This window comes from Sapajus apella, unplaced genomic scaffold (assembly GCF_009761245.1).
Source record: "Sapajus apella isolate SASKATOON/1434 unplaced genomic scaffold, GSC_monkey_1.0 scaffold26, whole genome shotgun sequence".
Classification (NCBI taxonomy): domain Eukaryota; kingdom Metazoa; phylum Chordata; class Mammalia; order Primates; family Cebidae; genus Sapajus; species Sapajus apella.
The window spans coordinates 4,611,292-4,630,360 of NW_022436966.1; the positions used below are offsets into that span (position 1 = coordinate 4,611,292).

A 19,069-nucleotide genomic window follows, 5' to 3' on the forward strand; every position below is an offset into this window, starting at 1 on the left:
GTATCTTTGGTTATATTCCTTTCCTACAGTCATGTAAAGCTATTTTCTTTTCTCTTATTTGCCCCATTCAAATTACCTAATGGTTTCTTATATTTATTCATAAGTTCTGTTTTATATACTTTTAAATTTTACGATTCATTATTTTATTTTTTTACTATTATTAATTCTGCCTGCTTCTTACATTGCAAGTTTTTCTGGCTTCTCAAAATAAAAGATAATTGCCCAGCATGGTGGCTCACACCTATAATCCCAGGACTTTGGGATGCCAAGACAGCCTGATCACTTGAGGCCAGGATTTCGAGACCAGCCTGGCCAACATGGTGAAACACCATCTCTACTAAAAATACAAAAATTAGTTGCGTATGTTGGTGTGCACCTGTAATCCCAGCTACTAGGAAGGCAAGAATCCCTTGACCCCGGAAGGTGGAGGTTGCAGTGAGCTGACATCTCACCATTGCACTCTAGCCTGAGCAACAGAGCGAGACTCTATCTCAAAAAAACAAAAAAGATTATCCACTATACTTTATTTCTTTCTAAATAAGAAAAGCTTTAATAGTATAAATTATACTTTAAATCTGATATAGTTTTGACATGTCCTGTTCTTAATATTGTTAATTTTTTAATAGCTATATTTACTATTTTTAATTTAGGATGATTTAGGAAAAGGGTTTCACAATTTTCACATTTTGTTTACCCTTTTCTCAATTTCCAGAGTCGGCAGGTTTTAAAAATTCAATTTATATACTTTCTATTTTTTAGCTTATTAATGTTTGTTGGTGGACTACAACATGATCAAATTTTATTTAGTATCCATGGATGTTAGAAAATATGTATACTTTGATGAATAAAATTGTTAAATTAACTGGAAAACTACTAGAACTAAGAAAATGTTTTATTAAAGTGCGGGGATAAGAGAGTAGGCATGGTGGCTCACACCTGTAATCCCAGCACTTTGGAAGGCTGAGGTAGGCGGATTATTTAAGGTCAGGAGTTTGAGACCAGCCTGACCAACATGATGAAACTCCCATCTCTATTAAAATACAAAAATTAGCCTGGTGTGGTGGCCTGCACCTGTAATCCCAGCTACTAGGGAGGCTGAGGCAGGAGAATCATTTGAACTTGGGAGGTGGAGGTTGCAGTAAGCCGAGATCACATCATTGCACTCCAGCCTGGGTCACAGACCAAGACACCCTCTTAATTAAAATAATAATAAAAATAATAGAACTAAATCTATAAAAAACCTGTTGGAAACCTATTGTTTTTCCCAAAATTAATATTTTTTAAGCTTTTTTTTTGGCAGGGGATGGGGATGGGGGCTGTAGGCCTCTTCTACAGAAAACCCACCGACATGCACATTTTTGTAAATCATTTTATGGAGTTCAATAGAAGCCCATGGATCACAAACTATAGGTTCACCAGTCAAGAGTGAAGAATGACAATTTGGAAAATACAACAGTAAAACATTTCTTTCACAATAAAAGCAACACTTTAAGATGCCTGGGGAAAAGAAGTTAACAATTAGACTAATTTGAAGAAAAGAACAAAACTGCACTGAGGGACATAAATGAGATGTGATATATCCCTAAATAAGGAAATAAGTATAGAAAATAATGCAGTGCCGTTGCTGCTGAGTTAATCTGTGTTTTTCACACAGTTCGAGTGAAAATCCCAGGGATATCTGGAAACATAAAAAGTTATTTAACATGTATATGGTTGGAAAAATCCAGTAAAGACCAAGGAGATTTTCACCCAAGATTAGAAATGTGGATAGACTCATCCTCCAGATGTTAAAACTAATTAAAACAATGTGATCCAAGTATAGAAACAAACAGAAAAACAGAACAGAATAGAAAACCCAGTAATAAACCCAAGCCTAGCAAAGAGTTTAACTATTCAAGTTGTTGGTAAAAGATTATTATGCAATGGTGGGAAGAACTGGCTAATCAATCGGGGAAACACTGGACATTGACCTTGTACCTTACATCATAATAAATTTTAGAAGAAAAACAATTTAAATAAAAAAGAATCAAAAATATTATGAGAAAAGGTGGAAATAGAAAGGACAATGACAGCCCAATTGCAATTATAAATAGCGGTGCTAAATTTCTGAATAATATAAAAAAACAGAATTCAGATATATATTAAAAGAATATATCATAACCAGATGTATATAGAAATACTAGAATGATTCATTATTTAAAAATGATTTTTATGACATTCACTGTACTAGTAGGTAAAAGAAAAAATATCACCATCTTGACAGATGGCAAAATTGCATTTGATTAAATTGAGCATGTATTCTTTCAAATGAATAGTTGAACTTCTTGACATGGTCTCATTTCCAAATGATGACACACTTGAAGTATTTCAATTAATGTAAGAACAAGACTATTTCTGGAGTTTCCAGGGAATCATAGGTAGTAGTTAACATTATTTTACTCTAACAGTACTTAAATTGATATTGTACACTCTGTTATACTAATAAAGTGACCTGCAAAATTTGTTACAATGTGTCAACTGTTTAAACTGATGAAGCCAGGAAGTCTTGGAAGAGCAATATGATACAATACAAATTACAGGAGTTGGACCAAATTTAGAATCCAGAATCAGAATACTAGTTTGGTGGAATAACCTCGGCAGGTTATGTAAACTTTTTTGAACCTCAGTGTCCCTATCTGTAAAACTCAAGTAATAGCAACCAAGATAGAGTATACTTGCTACTGCCTATATCGCCTGCTTATTACAACAGAAAAAGCAACCAAGTTCACTGGAAAGTAAACAAAATTGGTGGACTGGGGAAGAAAATTAAAACCAAGAAAAATGACCACAGTATCATGAGGTCCAGAATTTCTGTCCCCCAACTCAAGTAGCCGCACACTCTCCAAATACGGTGACAGACATGTTTGTAGATTCAAGAAGCTTTGCAAATTCAAAACTGGGTACCCTGAAAGAAGTCCATGCCCCCACACATAATCAAACTGCTAAGAACTAAAAAAGAAGAAACTGTGAAAGCAGTTAGAGAAAAACAACGCATATATGAAACAATGATTCAAATGACTGCATAGTTCCTTCCCATTAGAAAATAGAGTACAATGGTTATATGAGGATAAATAAAAAATGGTATGTAAAGTGCTTTGCAGATAAAAGACACAAATGGTAGGCATTATTAGTCTAATTGTAGCTTCTTTACTGTATCTTAACACATTATATTTATTTTCCATTCTATTTTTTCATCTTCTCATAGTTTTACCCTATGTGTATTTGATCTCAGGAACTAAATACAGATACAGTCATTCCGCACTATAGGCAGAGGATTGGTTCATGATCCCTGAGCATACCAAAATCCATGCAGTCAGTCCTGCAGAACCTGCAGATACTAGAAGTCAGCCCTCCATATATGTGGGTTTTGCATCCCGTGAATACCGTATTTTTGATCTGCATTTGGTTAAAAAATACCCATGTATGAGTGGACCCATTCAGTTCAAAATGTTGTTTAAGGATCAGCTGTACATCTTTGATATTATTTCTTTTGATTTATCCAAAATCTTTTGCTGAAATGAAAGTCTTTGCCAATTCATGTCTTGCTTTTGAACAAGTTTTTCTTAATTCTATAAGGTTTTTCAATTATTATACACGTATATTAATGGACCCTTAACTGTTTTATACGGATATTGTGAAGATCAAGTGAGATAGAAAAATATAAATTTCTGTGCTCAACTAAAACACTGCCAAGTCGTATATTTCAGAAGCAGTACTAGCTTGGAAGATCTGAAAGCCTGATTCTTTTAGCCAGTCTCCTGAGAAAGAGTTTCAGAGAGCTCTGGCCCACATCTCTTCCATAGGCTGATAAGGTTGGGGGTGTGTTCGTGAACCACGCTATGCTTTGCCAGCTGACCTAGGCCAAGCAGTCGCTGCATGAAACCCACACAGCCTTCAGCAAGGCATTTCTGGCTGTTGTTTGATGCACATTTGACCCATATGAAATGCTGCTTCCAGCAAACCAGGGACTCTACCCTCTGTCTTATCTTCAGAACAGGAAAATAGAAGTGAAGTTAAGGCACACAAAAATTAGTTCCAATTAGATTCAGAGAATGACTAATTCCAACAAGCATAACAAACCAAAACGGGTCTAGAAGCCTTGGCATTCTGATAGTGTTTATAAATACCTGACCCCTCTGCCCCCTTCAACTTCCCAGAAGCTGCAGGCATTAACACACAAAATACCTGCAAGTGATGTGTGAACCTGGTCTCTTGGCCAAACTCTCATGCAGGGAGCATGTAAGCCAGCATGAAGCTGCACTAGGAAGTCCTGGGTTGTAGCAGGATGTGAAGAACAGATAAGAGGGGTGTTTAGCTCCCCATCGCTGAACAAAAGACATCTCTGCATAAAGGATGGCATTGTCTGAAGACTGAGCAAGATGAGGCATCTTGAGATGGCTAGAGACACCTCCTCAGAGCTTCTTAACCTCCTTGGCCAATATTGAAGGCAAGTCACACAAGTGTCTTGGATTTTATGATTCTCTGTTAAACAGAAGACAGCAAGGTAAACTGGAAAGAATGTGGAGGCTGGGTCTGGTCTGGGTTGTTTGCTATTCTCAGGAAGGTGATATGGCCTCAGTTTCTCCTTCTGTTAATAAGGGATCAGAAACTCCTGTTTTCTGAATGGGGTGATTGACTTTTTAACAACAGGGATGAGAAGTATGCTTACCTGTCTTCTGTCAGTTTCATTAAGGTTGTTCCTCGAGTGGAGAAGACAATAAAGGACATTCTCAGCTGTGGGCTGGAAAGGAAAAGAAGCTCTATGAGGACAGATAATAAGACTGTGCATGCCACTCCCTTCAGGCTCCCTCCCTGTCCCTCCTGCTCTATCATGGTTGCCAGAGCTGATGACCCTGAATGCACAGGGGGCCTCTAAGGCTGGCATTGCAGGTGTTAATTAGCCAGCAGTGTACTTGAAGTATAGGTCAAAGAGAAGATACTCTGGGTCTTCTTGGAGGCTGCTTCTGCTCGGGGAGTGTGGATTACAAGTTAGAATGATAAACTTCCTTGTTGCCCTGGGTTCTGTTTGAAGAAGTGTGTTCCAACAGGGGACCAGTCTGTATGGTGTCTATAAAAGGGGATCCCAATAGACAAAATTTGATAATGTTTCCACAGTAGTCTGGTGTATTCTCTAATGATGAGTTGCAGCTTGATGCCATCAGCCATTAACATCATATAACAAACTTCCTTTGATCTGAAAGTGGAATCACCATCAACTTTTAATTTCTCCTTGGCTTCCCAAGGAGGTTATCCTCTAAGGAGAGAATGTGCTGACTGGTCATAAGAATATCTATTCCATTTGGCAGCATTATTAATGAATAAATTGGCATGGTTTTTATATGGCAGTGCTCAGGAGCATTCTTAATGTAAGAGTCACACTCTGGAGGCAGAAGCACTCTCACCTGAGGGTGAATTTGTTTCTCAATCTGCAAGATGGACCACCAGACTGCAGCGATTCAGTAGTGCAGTGCCGTTCTGTGTATTCAACTTGTTCTTCTGTGATAATATCAATCTATTTCTTCACAATGAAATAACCTCCCACACCTCATCGGGCTCTGAAACTTATAGTTCCAGTTCCCCAAGTGTTTCTCGAACCTGCCTCACTTCCCATTTCTTAACTTAAGATCCTGGCCTCAATTGTCTGACCACTACAATTTCCTAGCTGGTGTCTTGCCTAGGAGCGTTCTTTGCTCCAATTCACTCTTCACACTGCTCCCAGAATTATTTTCCTAAAACAAAAATTATACCCTGTCACTTAACTGGTATAAAATTTCCAGTGGCTCCTACTGCCTCCAGGATAAACTCTACATTTATTACCATGTGCCTGATGCATCTTTGGAAGCCCGTTGCGTGATGTTCAACATTTGATGCAGCGCAGGCAATACCTGGGGAATTGAATATTGGTCCCTAAAACAGACTTCAGTTTTCTGTTCATGACCCCGTGCTGCCTGTAACTACTTCACCAGTACTGGGGCAGCAGACACTGTGTCCTAGAACTTGGGCTCCTAACTGCCACATTCTATACTGTACCGCTTCCATCAAGTTCAGCTCTGGAAATAATAAACTTTAAATGTGGAAAGCAAAGGTCTCCAAGAGGCAACTGGCATATGAGTCTAGGCTAGAGGCATAATTTGGAAGTCCTCAGCGTACTGATGTGGACAGAGTTGTTCAGAGAGAGCGTCAGCAGTGAGGAGGGAAGTGAGCCAAATAGAAAACCACCAGCAGCGTGGGAAGGGCTGGCTGAGGCCAGTGAGATGGAAGCAGAACAAGGGCCAGTGGAGGAGAGAGTTTCAAGGAAGGATAAGTATGCATCCACTGAGACCCCTATATCCAGTGGACTAAGGGCTGCAAAGTGCTCCTGGATTTTTCCTCTGGGTCATCCGTTAGTGAACTTGGTGAGAGCAAGCAGTGAAGGGTGGGGATGAGGACCAGAGAGCATTGGGTTAAGGAATGAATGAGAAGGATGGACACGCAGATGACCAGTCTTCAAAGACATGTGAGTGAGAAACCAGTAAAGAAATAGGGTCCCATCTATAGGAAGACAAAAGCAAGAGATTCACTGCCATTGCTTTTTTGGGACGAGGGGCAGGAGAGATTAGTCTGTGTTTGTAGACTGTGGGGAAGGAGCCAGGGGAGAAGTAGAGAAGAATACAAGACAGAAACAAAGACCTGGAGGAGATGGGAGATGATGGGATAAAACTGGACTAAAATGGAGAGGTTGGCCTTACATAGGAGGGAAACTTGGATCTCAGAGGCTAGTGGGAAGGACATATATGCATCTTTTAGGAGTAGATTGGAACTTGAACATGTCTACTGCTTGCTGGATTCTTGGTGAAGTAGGAGGTGAGGTTCTTTGCTAAGAGTGATGGGTGTGAGGTGTAGATTGAAGGCTTGAGGAAATGGCAAAGCATTAGAATCATTATCAGAAAAATGACCAAGGGTCAGAATAAAGATAAATAAAATGACTTAAAATGTCAAAAATCCCACTGAGATTAGAAATGATGTACTTGTACTGACATTAGCCACTGTTATCGAATGAATTTCTCCCCTACAGTCCCAGCTGCCTTAGACTTTTTATTAAAATGAATAAATAAATGAAAATCGCCCATTCATCCAGTCGCCCATATTGACTGAGCATGGACTATGTATCTGGCACTGTTATGGGCACTTGGGCTGTGAATGTCATCAGACTACAGCCCAGCCTCTACCTCGTGGAGTTTGTGTGTGGCAAGCTCTTGGTTCTACACTTTGAGGGGCTCCATGGCCAAGTAGGGTTAGCAGAGACAACCAGAGAAGGGTGCCTTGTCTGGATTAAGCCATGTCAACCTCCCCGGTCCTCAGTTTCTTCATGTATAAAGCACAGGAAATGGATCAAGTGTTCTCTTAATCCCCTCCCTTGCCCCTGCCCACAATTTTTTGATTCTAAGACAGTGAAGAGTCTGGAATTGCTGAAGGAACTGAAAAGATGTTGTGGGCCCATTCTAAGCCAGGTGATGGACTAGTTGGCTTGCACATGTTTTCTCTTATAAGCCTCATATATAATCTAGGCTTCAGCCATGGTTGGTTAATTGCTATAGCTGCACAATGGAACTCAGATTCAAACTCACATCTGCCTGACTTCAAAGCCTATTCCACTAGACTCCTCCGCTTCAGAGGGAGCAGAAGTCCAGAAGAGCAATTAGAGACAGAGCAGATACTGTAAAGGGTGTGGAGGCAGACTTGTTTTATATCACTCTAAAGGACCAATGGCTGCGAGTGAGGAAAGGACATCTTGGCTTAATGACAAAAAGATTTATGAAAACTGGAATTGTCCGACTATTGGACTTTTGCCTCAAAAGGCAGTGATTTTTCACCAGAGGTATTCAAGTAGAGAGTTACACAATGCCTCCTAGGATAGGATGGGAAGTCATTCCTTTCAATTCTTAGTTTCTATGATCCTTTAATACATTTTCTACCACCACCCATGTACTTTTTTCTCCCTTCTGTCCTCTCAGCATCTGTTTTTCCTATCATCTGGGTTTAGATGCTTCCTGCTGTACCTTCCAATTTTTGGCATAACAAGACAAGCCACCTCCTAACCCTTTCCCTCCAATTAGGCAGATAGGTATGTGTTGAGGTCAATAGCTGAATTTGAGGGGAACCTGTCTGTCACTACCCAGGGCTTAGAGGATAACCTGTATTCTGAGATAAAGAACCTTACTTGGCTGGGCACGGTGGCTCACACCTGTAATCCCAGCACTTTGGGAGGCTGAGGCAGGTGGATCATGAGGTCAGGAGATTGAGACCATCCTTACCAACATGGTGAAACCCCATCTCTACTAAAATACAAAAAATTATCTGGGCATGGTGGCATGCAACTTTAGTCCAGCTACTCAGGATGCTGAGGCAGGGGAATGGCTTGAACTTGGGAGGCAGATGTTGCAGTCAGCCAAGATCATGCCACTGCACTCCAGCCTGGTGACTTATTCAAAGAAGAACTTTATGGTCACTCTGATCAACTGGAAGACTCTATGGAGGACATCAGCATGAAGTGGAGCTGTGTTAGAATTTACGATGATCAGACCAATTTTACTGAAGACGTTGACAACTTGTGTCAAGCACTCCATGAAAACTATTACTGTTGTGTTATCCCTTGGAGGCTGCACACAGAGGGGCAAAGTGGCCTCATTTCCTTTACTAGTGAGCCTCCATACTCCCTGGAAAGTCCAAGACTCCCATGATATTTGCAGTGACTATGTTTGAAATTGCATTGTCTTGCCTGGGAAAGTGGTGTTGAAAATGCTCAGAGGATTCTACCTGATAGTATACCAATTGTGTATTTAGTGACCAATTGTCACATTTTGCTCAGGACTAAGGAGCGTTCCTCCTAGGATGTGAGACTTTCAGTGCTAAAACTGGGAAATTTCTGGGCAATCCAGGATGAATACTTCATCCTACACACTGTACTTCCTACACGTGAGTCCAGCTAAGATATACCAATTGCTGCAGCATGATGCACCGTGCAAGAAAAATGTTAAAGGTAATAAGAATATGCTATTCAACAGAGAAAGGAGAATGCTAAATATTTTTGGTCTCATAACCATATTTGATTCCTCCCAAAAACATAAAGCCAAAAGTTACTCTAAAATGTGGCAAAGATGAAAACAAAGTAAACAGTCTCTGGTCCAAGATCTGAGAGCCCACCTTAGTTGAAAAACATCCCCAAAGTATATAGTATTTGCTATTAATAAAATAGCAAACATGACTGGTTTGACTCATGACAGAGAACTACAAGTGAAGCAAATTCATAGCGTTTCTCACCTGATGAATTTATGAGCCAGCTGTTCCACAAAGTAATAGATTTCATTCCAGTGGTGCAGCACACTTCCTGATCTAGGAAAACAAAAGCAGATGTTGCTTGACTCAGGTGGTCACTTGTCTTTATCTTATATTATTTATCTTCACATTCTAATATTTTACATTTGAGCTCTCCATTAACTGGACTCATTACCTGAAACTTTGGTAACTTTGGAAATTATTTGAAAGGCTGTTTTGACTTTCTGTTAGTGTTCTTTAAAATGTTATAAAAGAACTCCCCTCACTCTACCTCATGCCACCCTCCCCCAAATCCACACACCCAAGCCCTGAAAAACAACAGCAACAACAAACCCTGGGCCTAAAGAGATTCACAAGTAAGTTTCACATCTTTGAGAAACAGCTATTTTTGTGCTATTCAATTTTTCTCTGATTAGGAAAGAAAAACTATTCCAATTCATTTAAATGAAATTAACACGCGCAATGATAAACACAACCCCTCCCCAAAGAGTCCAACTTCATTTGTAAATATAGATGCAAAATCTGTAAAGCATATTAATGAAATGGATCCAGCAGGAATCCAAAAGAATAATAATTTATTAATGAAGTTTATTTCAGGAAGGTAGTGATAGTTGAACATTTAAGGAAATCTAATTTAGTCATATTAATAAACGAAAGAAGAAAAATGACACAGCTTTGCATTATACGAAAAAGGAATCCTTTTAGCGACAAGAGGGAAACTGTTTCCCTAGGACATATGGAATCATAGGATTTTAAGATTTGGAAACGGGCTTCTTTATTTCCCAAGTTTGACTTCTGCTTCACAGGTACTATTTCCTACTGCTTCAATCAGCTTATATTTCCATAGTGCTCATATTCAGTTTGTTGCAATGGCTCCTATTAGTCTTTTTCTATTTGAACCCACTCTTCAGTAGCTGTGGTGCCTCCTCCCTTTCACTTAAGGATCCATTTCAGGAGAGCTCTGCATTTCTGCTTGCCATTCTAATAACTGTTGAGGTTAGAGTTTGTTCTTTGTGCTCTGACATTTTGTACTGCAAACATTTTCCACCGATTTATGATGATTTTTATTTTTTGTTTACTCACTCACAATTTTAACATCCAGAGAGTTATTTGTTGCTGTTTTTTCTTTGTCTCAAACTATTTTATAGATATTTAAGAGGACTTTTTGCCTTTCTTTTCATGGAACGAAGGTCACAAGAATTCTCATTTTAATTGGGTGTATTCCATTTCTAGGAGGACAATTTATTTTTCTTTATCCCATATCCAGAAATAATATATCTCTCTGACCTGAACAAAAGTAGTAAAATATGTTATGGTCATGCCACTACTCTGTGTCAAAAGGGTGTCTCACTTTCCTCAAATTAATCTAAAACTTAATTCTAGGAAAAAATCTGAGAGGATTTTTTGTGAAACATAAAAACTGATTTTAAAAATAAGATAAAGATTAAAGGTCTAAAAGTAGTCAAAGCAACTCTGAAAAGGAAGAACAAGGTAAGAGAGCTTGCTCTACCAGCCATAATGACCGTATGTACATAATACATGATATAACAGAAGCGTCAGTGGGATTCAATTCTGGGTCCTTCTCCTCATACAAGAAATATTCATTATAATTATATTTTCGTGTGCTCATCTTGAACCCCACTTTGGCTAATTTGAGATGATATTTGGCATAACCAGAGGTAGGAAGATTATACTGGGGATTTCATATTTCTTATTAACTATAAAAAATAACATCAACCTGCACTATTCTAGCTGCCTAAAGTGCAGAGATGGCTAACAAATGGTGCTTTCCCCCCAAAAGCTCAGAGTTGAGTGAGGAAGACAGAAGAATTAACATGTAACCTGTTATGAAAGTGCTGCAGTTGAGGACTGTGCATTTGGAGAAAAGAAAAGGGAACGATTCTTTGTGCCTGTGCAGGCTGTGAAGGGGGTTGGTTGAAGGGCAGGTAGAAACTTGTGAGGAAGACAAGGGGGGAAAGACCATTCTTGGTGTAAAACACAGAAATTGGGGAAGAGCGAGCAGTTTCATGGTGCAGCACCATGGAGCCAACAGAGAAGAAGTAAGGAGCTGGGGAGATTGGGAAGGAATCTGGAAGAGGCATACTAGGGTCACCTCCTGTCTAAAGCACCCCTTTGTCAATTCTGCTCGCTCAGCCTTTATACATACTCCCTCTGCTTGGGATACTCATTGTCGACAGTGGCAACTAACTCTTCATTCAAGACTCAGCTCGGTCTCTCCCTGTTGCTTTTGATCAACACAGATAGGACTCACTGCCCCTGCCTTATGCTCTCAGGGCCACTGTGTCCACCTCTCTGCCAGCATCCCTTGATACTAGTGGCAATCGGTCTAAAAGAAATTTGCCCCCCAAGCACTATCTGTTTATTGAATGAAAAAAGAAAAGCATGAAGAGGAAAAGCCTCTACTGCTCATGGAAACCTCTCTGGATCTTTTGCCAACTGGGCCTCACCTATTCCACCTTGGCTTGGATAAACATCCTGGGTCTGGGACTCAGATGGCTCTCTCCAATTCCTGTGACTTATGTGAACTAAGAAGCCTTCCCAGATGGGTCACTGATTTTAGGGCATAGCTAGCTCCTTGGTGACTGGGCCTGCATGATCATTAATAGATCTCCGAGCTGAATGGCAGCTAGAGTCTCCCATGAGCTCACCAAAATTGCATATCCTAGCCCTGGGCTTAAAGCTTTAGAAATCTTTCATAAAGACCTGGCCAACCTCCTGGACAGGATTCACTTGTGTACTTCAAGTCACATAGACTGGTCCAGGCTGCTATCCTTCAGCCATGGGGTAGATCCTCTGGCCCTGGGGGTCCTGGGTGGTGATCTGGCAGAGATGGTCAATGCTGTTCAGGTGCCTCAGAAGACACACCACATGACTGGCTATAAGCTAATCCCAGTCTTTATGAGAATCAAGAGATTTCCTTGAAGACTGGCCATTAGTGGCCACTTCTGAAATGCAATGCTGTGTTTTGGTCCATACAACCAGGAAAATTCGTCTTTGAAATCTGGGTTACTGAGGGGTAGGGAAAGATGTCTACTGATTAGACAGGAATCTCCAAACCTTCTCTATCCCATGTCTAATCTCCTCATTAGTAAAGAATTTATGCCAGGAGGAATTTATATTGGGAGTATGGTTAATGGGTACAAGCACAATTAGAAAGAATGAATAAGACCTAGTATCTGATAGCACAAGAAGGTGACCATAGTCAATAATAATAAATAATAACTTAATTGTACATATAAGCATAACTTAAAAAGTATAATCAGATTGTTTGTTACACAGAGGGTAAATGCTTGAGGGGACGGGTACCCAATTTTATGTGATGTGCTTATTTCACATTGCATGCCTGTATCAAAACATCTCATGTACCTTATAAATATATACACCCACTATGTACTCACAGAAATAAAAAAATTAAATAAAATAAGGAAATTATACTGGGAGGAGAAGCAATGTGTTAGTGAAATAGAAACTTCAACTAGAATTGGGAAACTATTATTGACTCCCTGTTAAGGAGCAAGGGTTTGACGTAATTCCTTTTTGGGTTACTATTTCCTTATTCTCAAGGAGTGGCCCTATTTCACAGCCACAAATTAGTTTATATTCCTTTACTTATTAAAGAGAGTCACTCTGTATTCCTTTACTTATTAAAGAGAGTCACTCAATGATAATTCACACTTTCAACTATCTTAAAACATGTCATTTTCACTATACTTCTATCTGACTGATGTAAAATTTATATAATTTTGATGTTGACCTGATTTGTTGATGCTAGATATAGGGGAAGATTCAAAATATATCCTTGGGTGTTGAGAAAAGTTTACATCCTTCAAAAACTGTCTTGCTAATGGGCCAAAGCTGAATTTTCTGAAGAAGACAATAAAATGAGATCTCTAGACAAAACTGGAGGCAAGGAGGCATTGACAGGCTTGCTCCTCCCAACCTGTCACTGCTGGGGTTTGTCACTTCATATATAAAAGTGATCATTCTTTACACAATTATTTAAGCGTTGCCCAAATTATACACCCTTTGAGCCACACTCAAGATGTACAAAGCCTGCTTCGTCAAGCATCAAAGGTAAAAACAACCTTCTAAGATTCTAGGAACCAAGCTGGGTTTGCCTTCTCTGGGTTACCCTGGGATTCCAAGGAGCCTCAGCTACCAAAGGAAAAAGGGAGTAAAGGGTTATCTCGATCTGCAGTTTGGACTCCTTCTACTCTTTATTTCTGAACCGTCTTAACCCACACATGCATTCATTGTCCTATCCGAAGACCAAACCACTCCTTGGAAAAAGAAAGAGCCCTATGTCCGCTGCTTATGGTTTCAGCATGGCAGTGAGCGTGTTAGGGGCTGCTGCTTATATTTCTTTAACCCAAGTCCCCAGTGGCAGGAGGCTTACCTGCCTGATGCCACAGTCCTCTCCCCTGTCTCACCACCACCCATCGATTCCAGCTGACTTCCTATCCCTGACCACTGGGACCTCAACCAGACCCCCACCCTACCCCCTTCTCTCATAGGGATAAATTTGCTGGGTATATTACTCAGTTTGGACTTTATGTTGAAACATGCATGTCTCACCTGCACTTGGCCTTGTGACTGATTTTCTGGTTTGGAAACTGCCCTAGTGGCTACTGCCAGAATAATTGACTCAGGGTAGTTCAGACCCTTGGCTTCCTCTCAATCCTGAAGACCTCAGTGGACTCCCGGTCACGACCAGGTATTGGCTAGGGATAATGGCAGAGAGTGGATCCAATCCCAGTTTCTTTCCACTCTACAATGTTTAGAACATGCCATTTATCATGTCAGTATCTTTGTGAGTTAATGACCTTAAACTCTGGCTATGGAATCCTGATACCATCTTTAGACAGTATGGCCCACCCAGCCATTATTACCAAAGATGCAAGGTAGAAATAAAAAAACTTCTAAGCCTAAATAGTACTAGAAAATGTTCCACTGTACACTGCTGTAGATTTTTTTTTTTTTCAGAATTGTCTTTAACATGTAACTGCTGGGCAAACTGTAGTCAGAGTTGCAGTGCCATACCCTAGAAATCAGTGGATGTAAAGGCCCTTAATTTTGACTCCCCTAAATCCTAACTAAAATGCAGTTCTAGCCCCTGAAGGCTATCACAGGCCAGCTTGGACTCAGAATGGTACACAGGTCCAGGCCCCTTCTTGGGATTTTGTGCCTCTGTTTCACTGCACAAATCTCAGCAGAATTTGGAATTCAAGTAACCTCCTAGGAATTCTGCTTGAAGGCAGTCTTACAGAGTTCTGTGCTTGAAGATTGTTTCAATACACTTGGGGCCACTCAAAACCAGAGTCAATGCCCTCCCATACTATCATCTGACTTGGCCTTGGAGAAGGCTCACCAGACCATGGGGAGGGAAAGCCACTAGTCTTCACTACTAGACTCAGAAGGTTGCTTCTGAAAGCAGTTCCAGAGTGTCTTGCTTATTTTGTTTTTCTGTGCTCTCTCTTGTGTTTGGAACATGATAAGAAGTCAAGACATTTTTGTGACATTGCACTCACTGGGTGTTCCCAGTGCAGGATTCTGCATGCAACCTGGCATTCCCCTCAGATTTTTGTTCAGTTACTTCCAAGGGTCTAATATGCAAAGAGTAGAAGCAAAATAAGAACTCCAGATCTCATTCTGACTTGTTCTCTGAAGTGCATTCTTTTCTGTTTATGCAAGTTTCCAAACCTCCCTGTGGTTAAGCTCCTTAGAAAACACAGGCTCTTTCCATTAGCCACACATACAACCAGAGTCAGAAAGAATCAAGTTGGCCAAATTGAGTTTAAATTATCCTCCCTTCTTTTGCACATAGATTAGAATAGAATAAAAGGGAAAAAGAAAGTTTGCAGTTGAAACCATCACCGAGGAGTCTTTTAATCCTGGAAGGGCAGAGCAGTTCTAAGGATGGAAATGATAAAACTGTCAATTTCTACTTTTCCTTAGCCCCACCCGGTTGAAGTCACTGATGTCCTCAGTGACCCACTTGGGTCCCCAGCCAATCCTGAAAGGATACAGATACGTTCAGCAGCTTCAGGTGCATGTAATTGGGACCCACACTTAGTTCTGCTGTCAAAGACCCTGTGTTCACTTGCTGTTGTGCTCCCTCCCCAGCTTCCTCCAGGAAAAATATTGCACTTCAGAAAACAAGTTAAAATGAGATTTGGAGTTCTTATTTTGCTTCTGCTCTTTACATATTAGACCCTTGGAAGTAATTTAACAATAATCTGAGGGCAATGTCTTCCTCTCCTTTCTCCTAGCCTTGCCCCCCTGTCCTCTGGCTGCCTGGAGTCTTAAACCTGGCCCAGGCCTTTGGGCCTTGTCCTCCTATTACTGATTTGAGTCACAGCCACGCCTCCCTTTTGCTCACAAAGCTTGACCTTGACTCTTGCCTTCACTCCAACTTCGTTAGACACCAATACAGACCCAAACCAAGTCACTGAGCACTGGACTTTGAGTTGGGGCCACCCACCCTGCTCCTGTCTGTCATAGAGACTCCAGTACATGATGCCCAGTGCCAGTCGGCTGACTTGTAATGGAATGTCCCATTAGTATATGTAACTGATGCCTACGGAAACAATAATTTTTAAGCCTCAGAATGCAACTTACTAGTGATTTGAGGAAGCAATTTCATGGGATATTGCCAACATTAAAAAATAGAATAGAATAGAAATACCAGAATATACTGCATACGGTAACAAAAAGAATATGTGTAACATTTGTTCAGTTACATGTAAGTATTGTATATGTACTGTGTCAAGATGTAAAACGTACTTTTCTGTAGATAATGATCAAAAAGAGATTACAGCAAAATATGTACTCTTTTCAACTCCACTCTGCCTTTTTTCAACAGGCACATGCGCGCGCACACACACACACACACACACACACACACACACACACACCATATACATACCAGGAGAACTCTAAAAACATTTTCTAATATCAACTATTGGTACTTTTGGTGCAGATTCAACACAAAAGTGCTGTTGTTAAGAATACAGACAATGGGTTAGTAACCCAAAAGGTATTTCCCATAATTGAAATGCACAGCTGTGGCTCCATTTCTCACACTCGCCAGATTCACAGAGATGAAGCACAGTAGCCACTTTGCATTCCCCAGAAAGATCAAAAGGGAATGGGTCAACATCGTCTAGTGAGGGTGGCTGTGGATGATGTCACTGGGGAGGAAATGACTCAGAATGAGGGCACCAACGGAGAGGACTTACAAATACTGTATCACAAAAGCAGCAGGTCTGTTGTTAGACATTTTGAGGGAGGGGTGGGTGAAGAGGAGGGAAAGACAAACAAAAGGAAGAAAATAAATATCACCCATCATCCCACAACTCAGATATAACCATTGCCCCACTGCAGTGACTACTTTCAGATGTTTCCCTGAGCGTCTTCACCTTGCATATTTACAGATATGATTTCTGCTCTTTTTACCTAATGTCATTATGATTATGAACATGTTTATTTCATTCACTAATCCTTCCCAGCATCACTTGTAAGTAACATGTGCATTTTCTCCACTTTATAACTTGTATAATTATAACTTTATAACAGGTATAATTCCTTTTTGTACATTCGGTTGCTTCCACTTTTTCACTATTATAAAAGAATTATGATGAATATTTTTAATAATATCTTTACACACATAATGGGGATAATATTTTTAATTTTTTATTGTGATTTTCTGTTTGGTATTTACATGGAAAGTGACCCAGCACACCCTGGTCCATGTGAGACATCCATCTGGCAGGGGCCACACTGGAGCAGTGGGGAATTCCCTATTTCCAGCAGTGATGCAGAAGGGGGGAGAAAGTTAACATTTTAAATTCAAAATATGATTTTTGCAGCAAGACAACTGGTTTGGAAGCAAGACTTTGTCAAAGAGAGATTTTCTACATTCCTTTCGCAGCTAAAGAACCAAACTTGGAAGATTAAGGTCACAATAGAGAGAGGACCTAATTTCCTCTTGTGCCATTTGGTGAAGAAATCCATGCCTTAGGGTAGGCAATAGAGCAGAGGGATAGAAAGCTCTTTGCTATCTGAGGATTAGGAAAAGGAATGAGAGATGGACAGATGCTAAGAATGAGGGGTTCATGTTTGGCTCTCCAGGAGCCAATTACCCTAGAGGCTGTTCCCACATAAAAGTAATTAGACTGTGCAGTGAGGGTGGGCAGAGGAAGGACCAACTGATTTCATTATCATTTTAATTTAGATGTATTTAACTATAAGCCATAATTTTTCACATTTATAGTTCATTTTTCTTTGTATCAATTAGGACAAGCTACATAATTTGCAGAACCTAGGGTAAAATGAAAATGCAGGGTCTCTCATTCAAAACTTACAAAATTCAAGATGGCAAGAACAGAGCATAAGATCAAGGGCCAGGCCCTTCGAAATGAGAGGCCCTGGGTGACTGACTACACAGGTCTCACGCCCATGAAGCTGACCCTGTTATCAATATTCTTGGCCCACTTTATATTTGGTTGCAAATGTTTTCCTAGTCCAGGGGTGGGCAAGCTTTTTCTGTGAAGGGTCAGACAGCAAATATTTTAGGCTCTGGGGGCCATGTGGTCTCCGTGGCAACTACTCAACTCTGCTTTTTGTAGCACAAAAGCAGCTATTGACAGTATATGAATAAAATGAGCATGGCTGTACTACAATAAAATTTTATTTACAAAAACAGGCTGCAGGCCATAGTTTGCCTATCTATGTCCCAGAAAATCAATTTCTTTCAGTCTTGTTTTTAATTTCTATATTCATTATCATGTTTTTCTCATGACAAGATAATATATAAATCTGTATTTTTTTTCCTGATAGCTGAAGTTTTGGTGGACTTTGCTATTCATTTCCTGGTTTTTATTGCTGATAATATGGACTGGAAAAAATATGCCTTAGGAGATATATGGAGGCTTTCTTTGTGACTTAATAAATATTTCATGGGCATTTGAAAGGATAGTTTATTCTCTTTAAGGTATAGGTTTCAAAATATATTTATTAAATCAACCTCATTAATTATGGTTCATATCCCTTATATCCTTGAACGCTTATTCAGATATGTCTTTCAGATTCTGCTAAGATATGGTTTTCATCTTCAGCAGTCAAAAAAAATTGGAGTTATCTTAAGCATTTCCCAAATGTTGAAGCCCTGTTGCATTCCTAGGATAAATTTTACTTGGTCTTAGGATATTACCCTTTTACTACACTGTTAGTTTTTTTTTTTTTTTTAAACAAAATGTATTTAATTTAAAATTTAAAGTTTTTATTCAGAAGTTGGGAAGTTTTACGTATGAAGTTGTCATCTTTGGTAGATATGAATATTAGATATATGCTAGCTTCAAAAAGTGAATTGAAAACTATTTTTTTCCTGCTCTCTGTATCCGTTTAACACTAGTATTGAAATTTTCTGTTCCTTGAAGATGTGACAGAACTTTCAACTTTCCACTAAACCAACTGGTCCAAAATCGAAGGACTCCTTCACAGAGACAAATCCATCTCCTTCAAATACCCAGATTCTACTGGTGAGACAAAGGCAACATTTGAAAGACTGAGCATTTTACCTAAAGGAATTTTTAAAAATCACCACAATGGACTATTATCACAACTTGGATTCAAAATTTATGGATTTATCTCCCTCCTGCTACCCAGGAGGTGGACCTGGAAGGAAGAAGAGAGG

At 39.9% G+C, this 19,069-nt stretch overlaps 1 protein-coding gene across 2 annotated transcripts in view; it reads right to left on the reverse strand.

Moving 5' to 3' along the window:
- ANTXR1 (ANTXR cell adhesion molecule 1) overlaps positions 1 to 19,069 on the reverse strand; it is a 268,927-nt gene that overhangs the window by 233,386 nt on the left and 16,472 nt on the right. For both annotated transcript variants that reach the window (XM_032291881.1, XM_032291882.1), the window contains exons 2-3: positions 9,340 to 9,411; positions 4,709 to 4,780 (exon numbers count right to left, since the gene is read on the reverse strand). In XM_032291881.1, the coding sequence (XP_032147772.1) occupies positions 4,709 to 4,780; positions 9,340 to 9,411 (144 nt within the window). The remainder of the gene's footprint in view (positions 1 to 4,708; positions 4,781 to 9,339; positions 9,412 to 19,069) is intronic.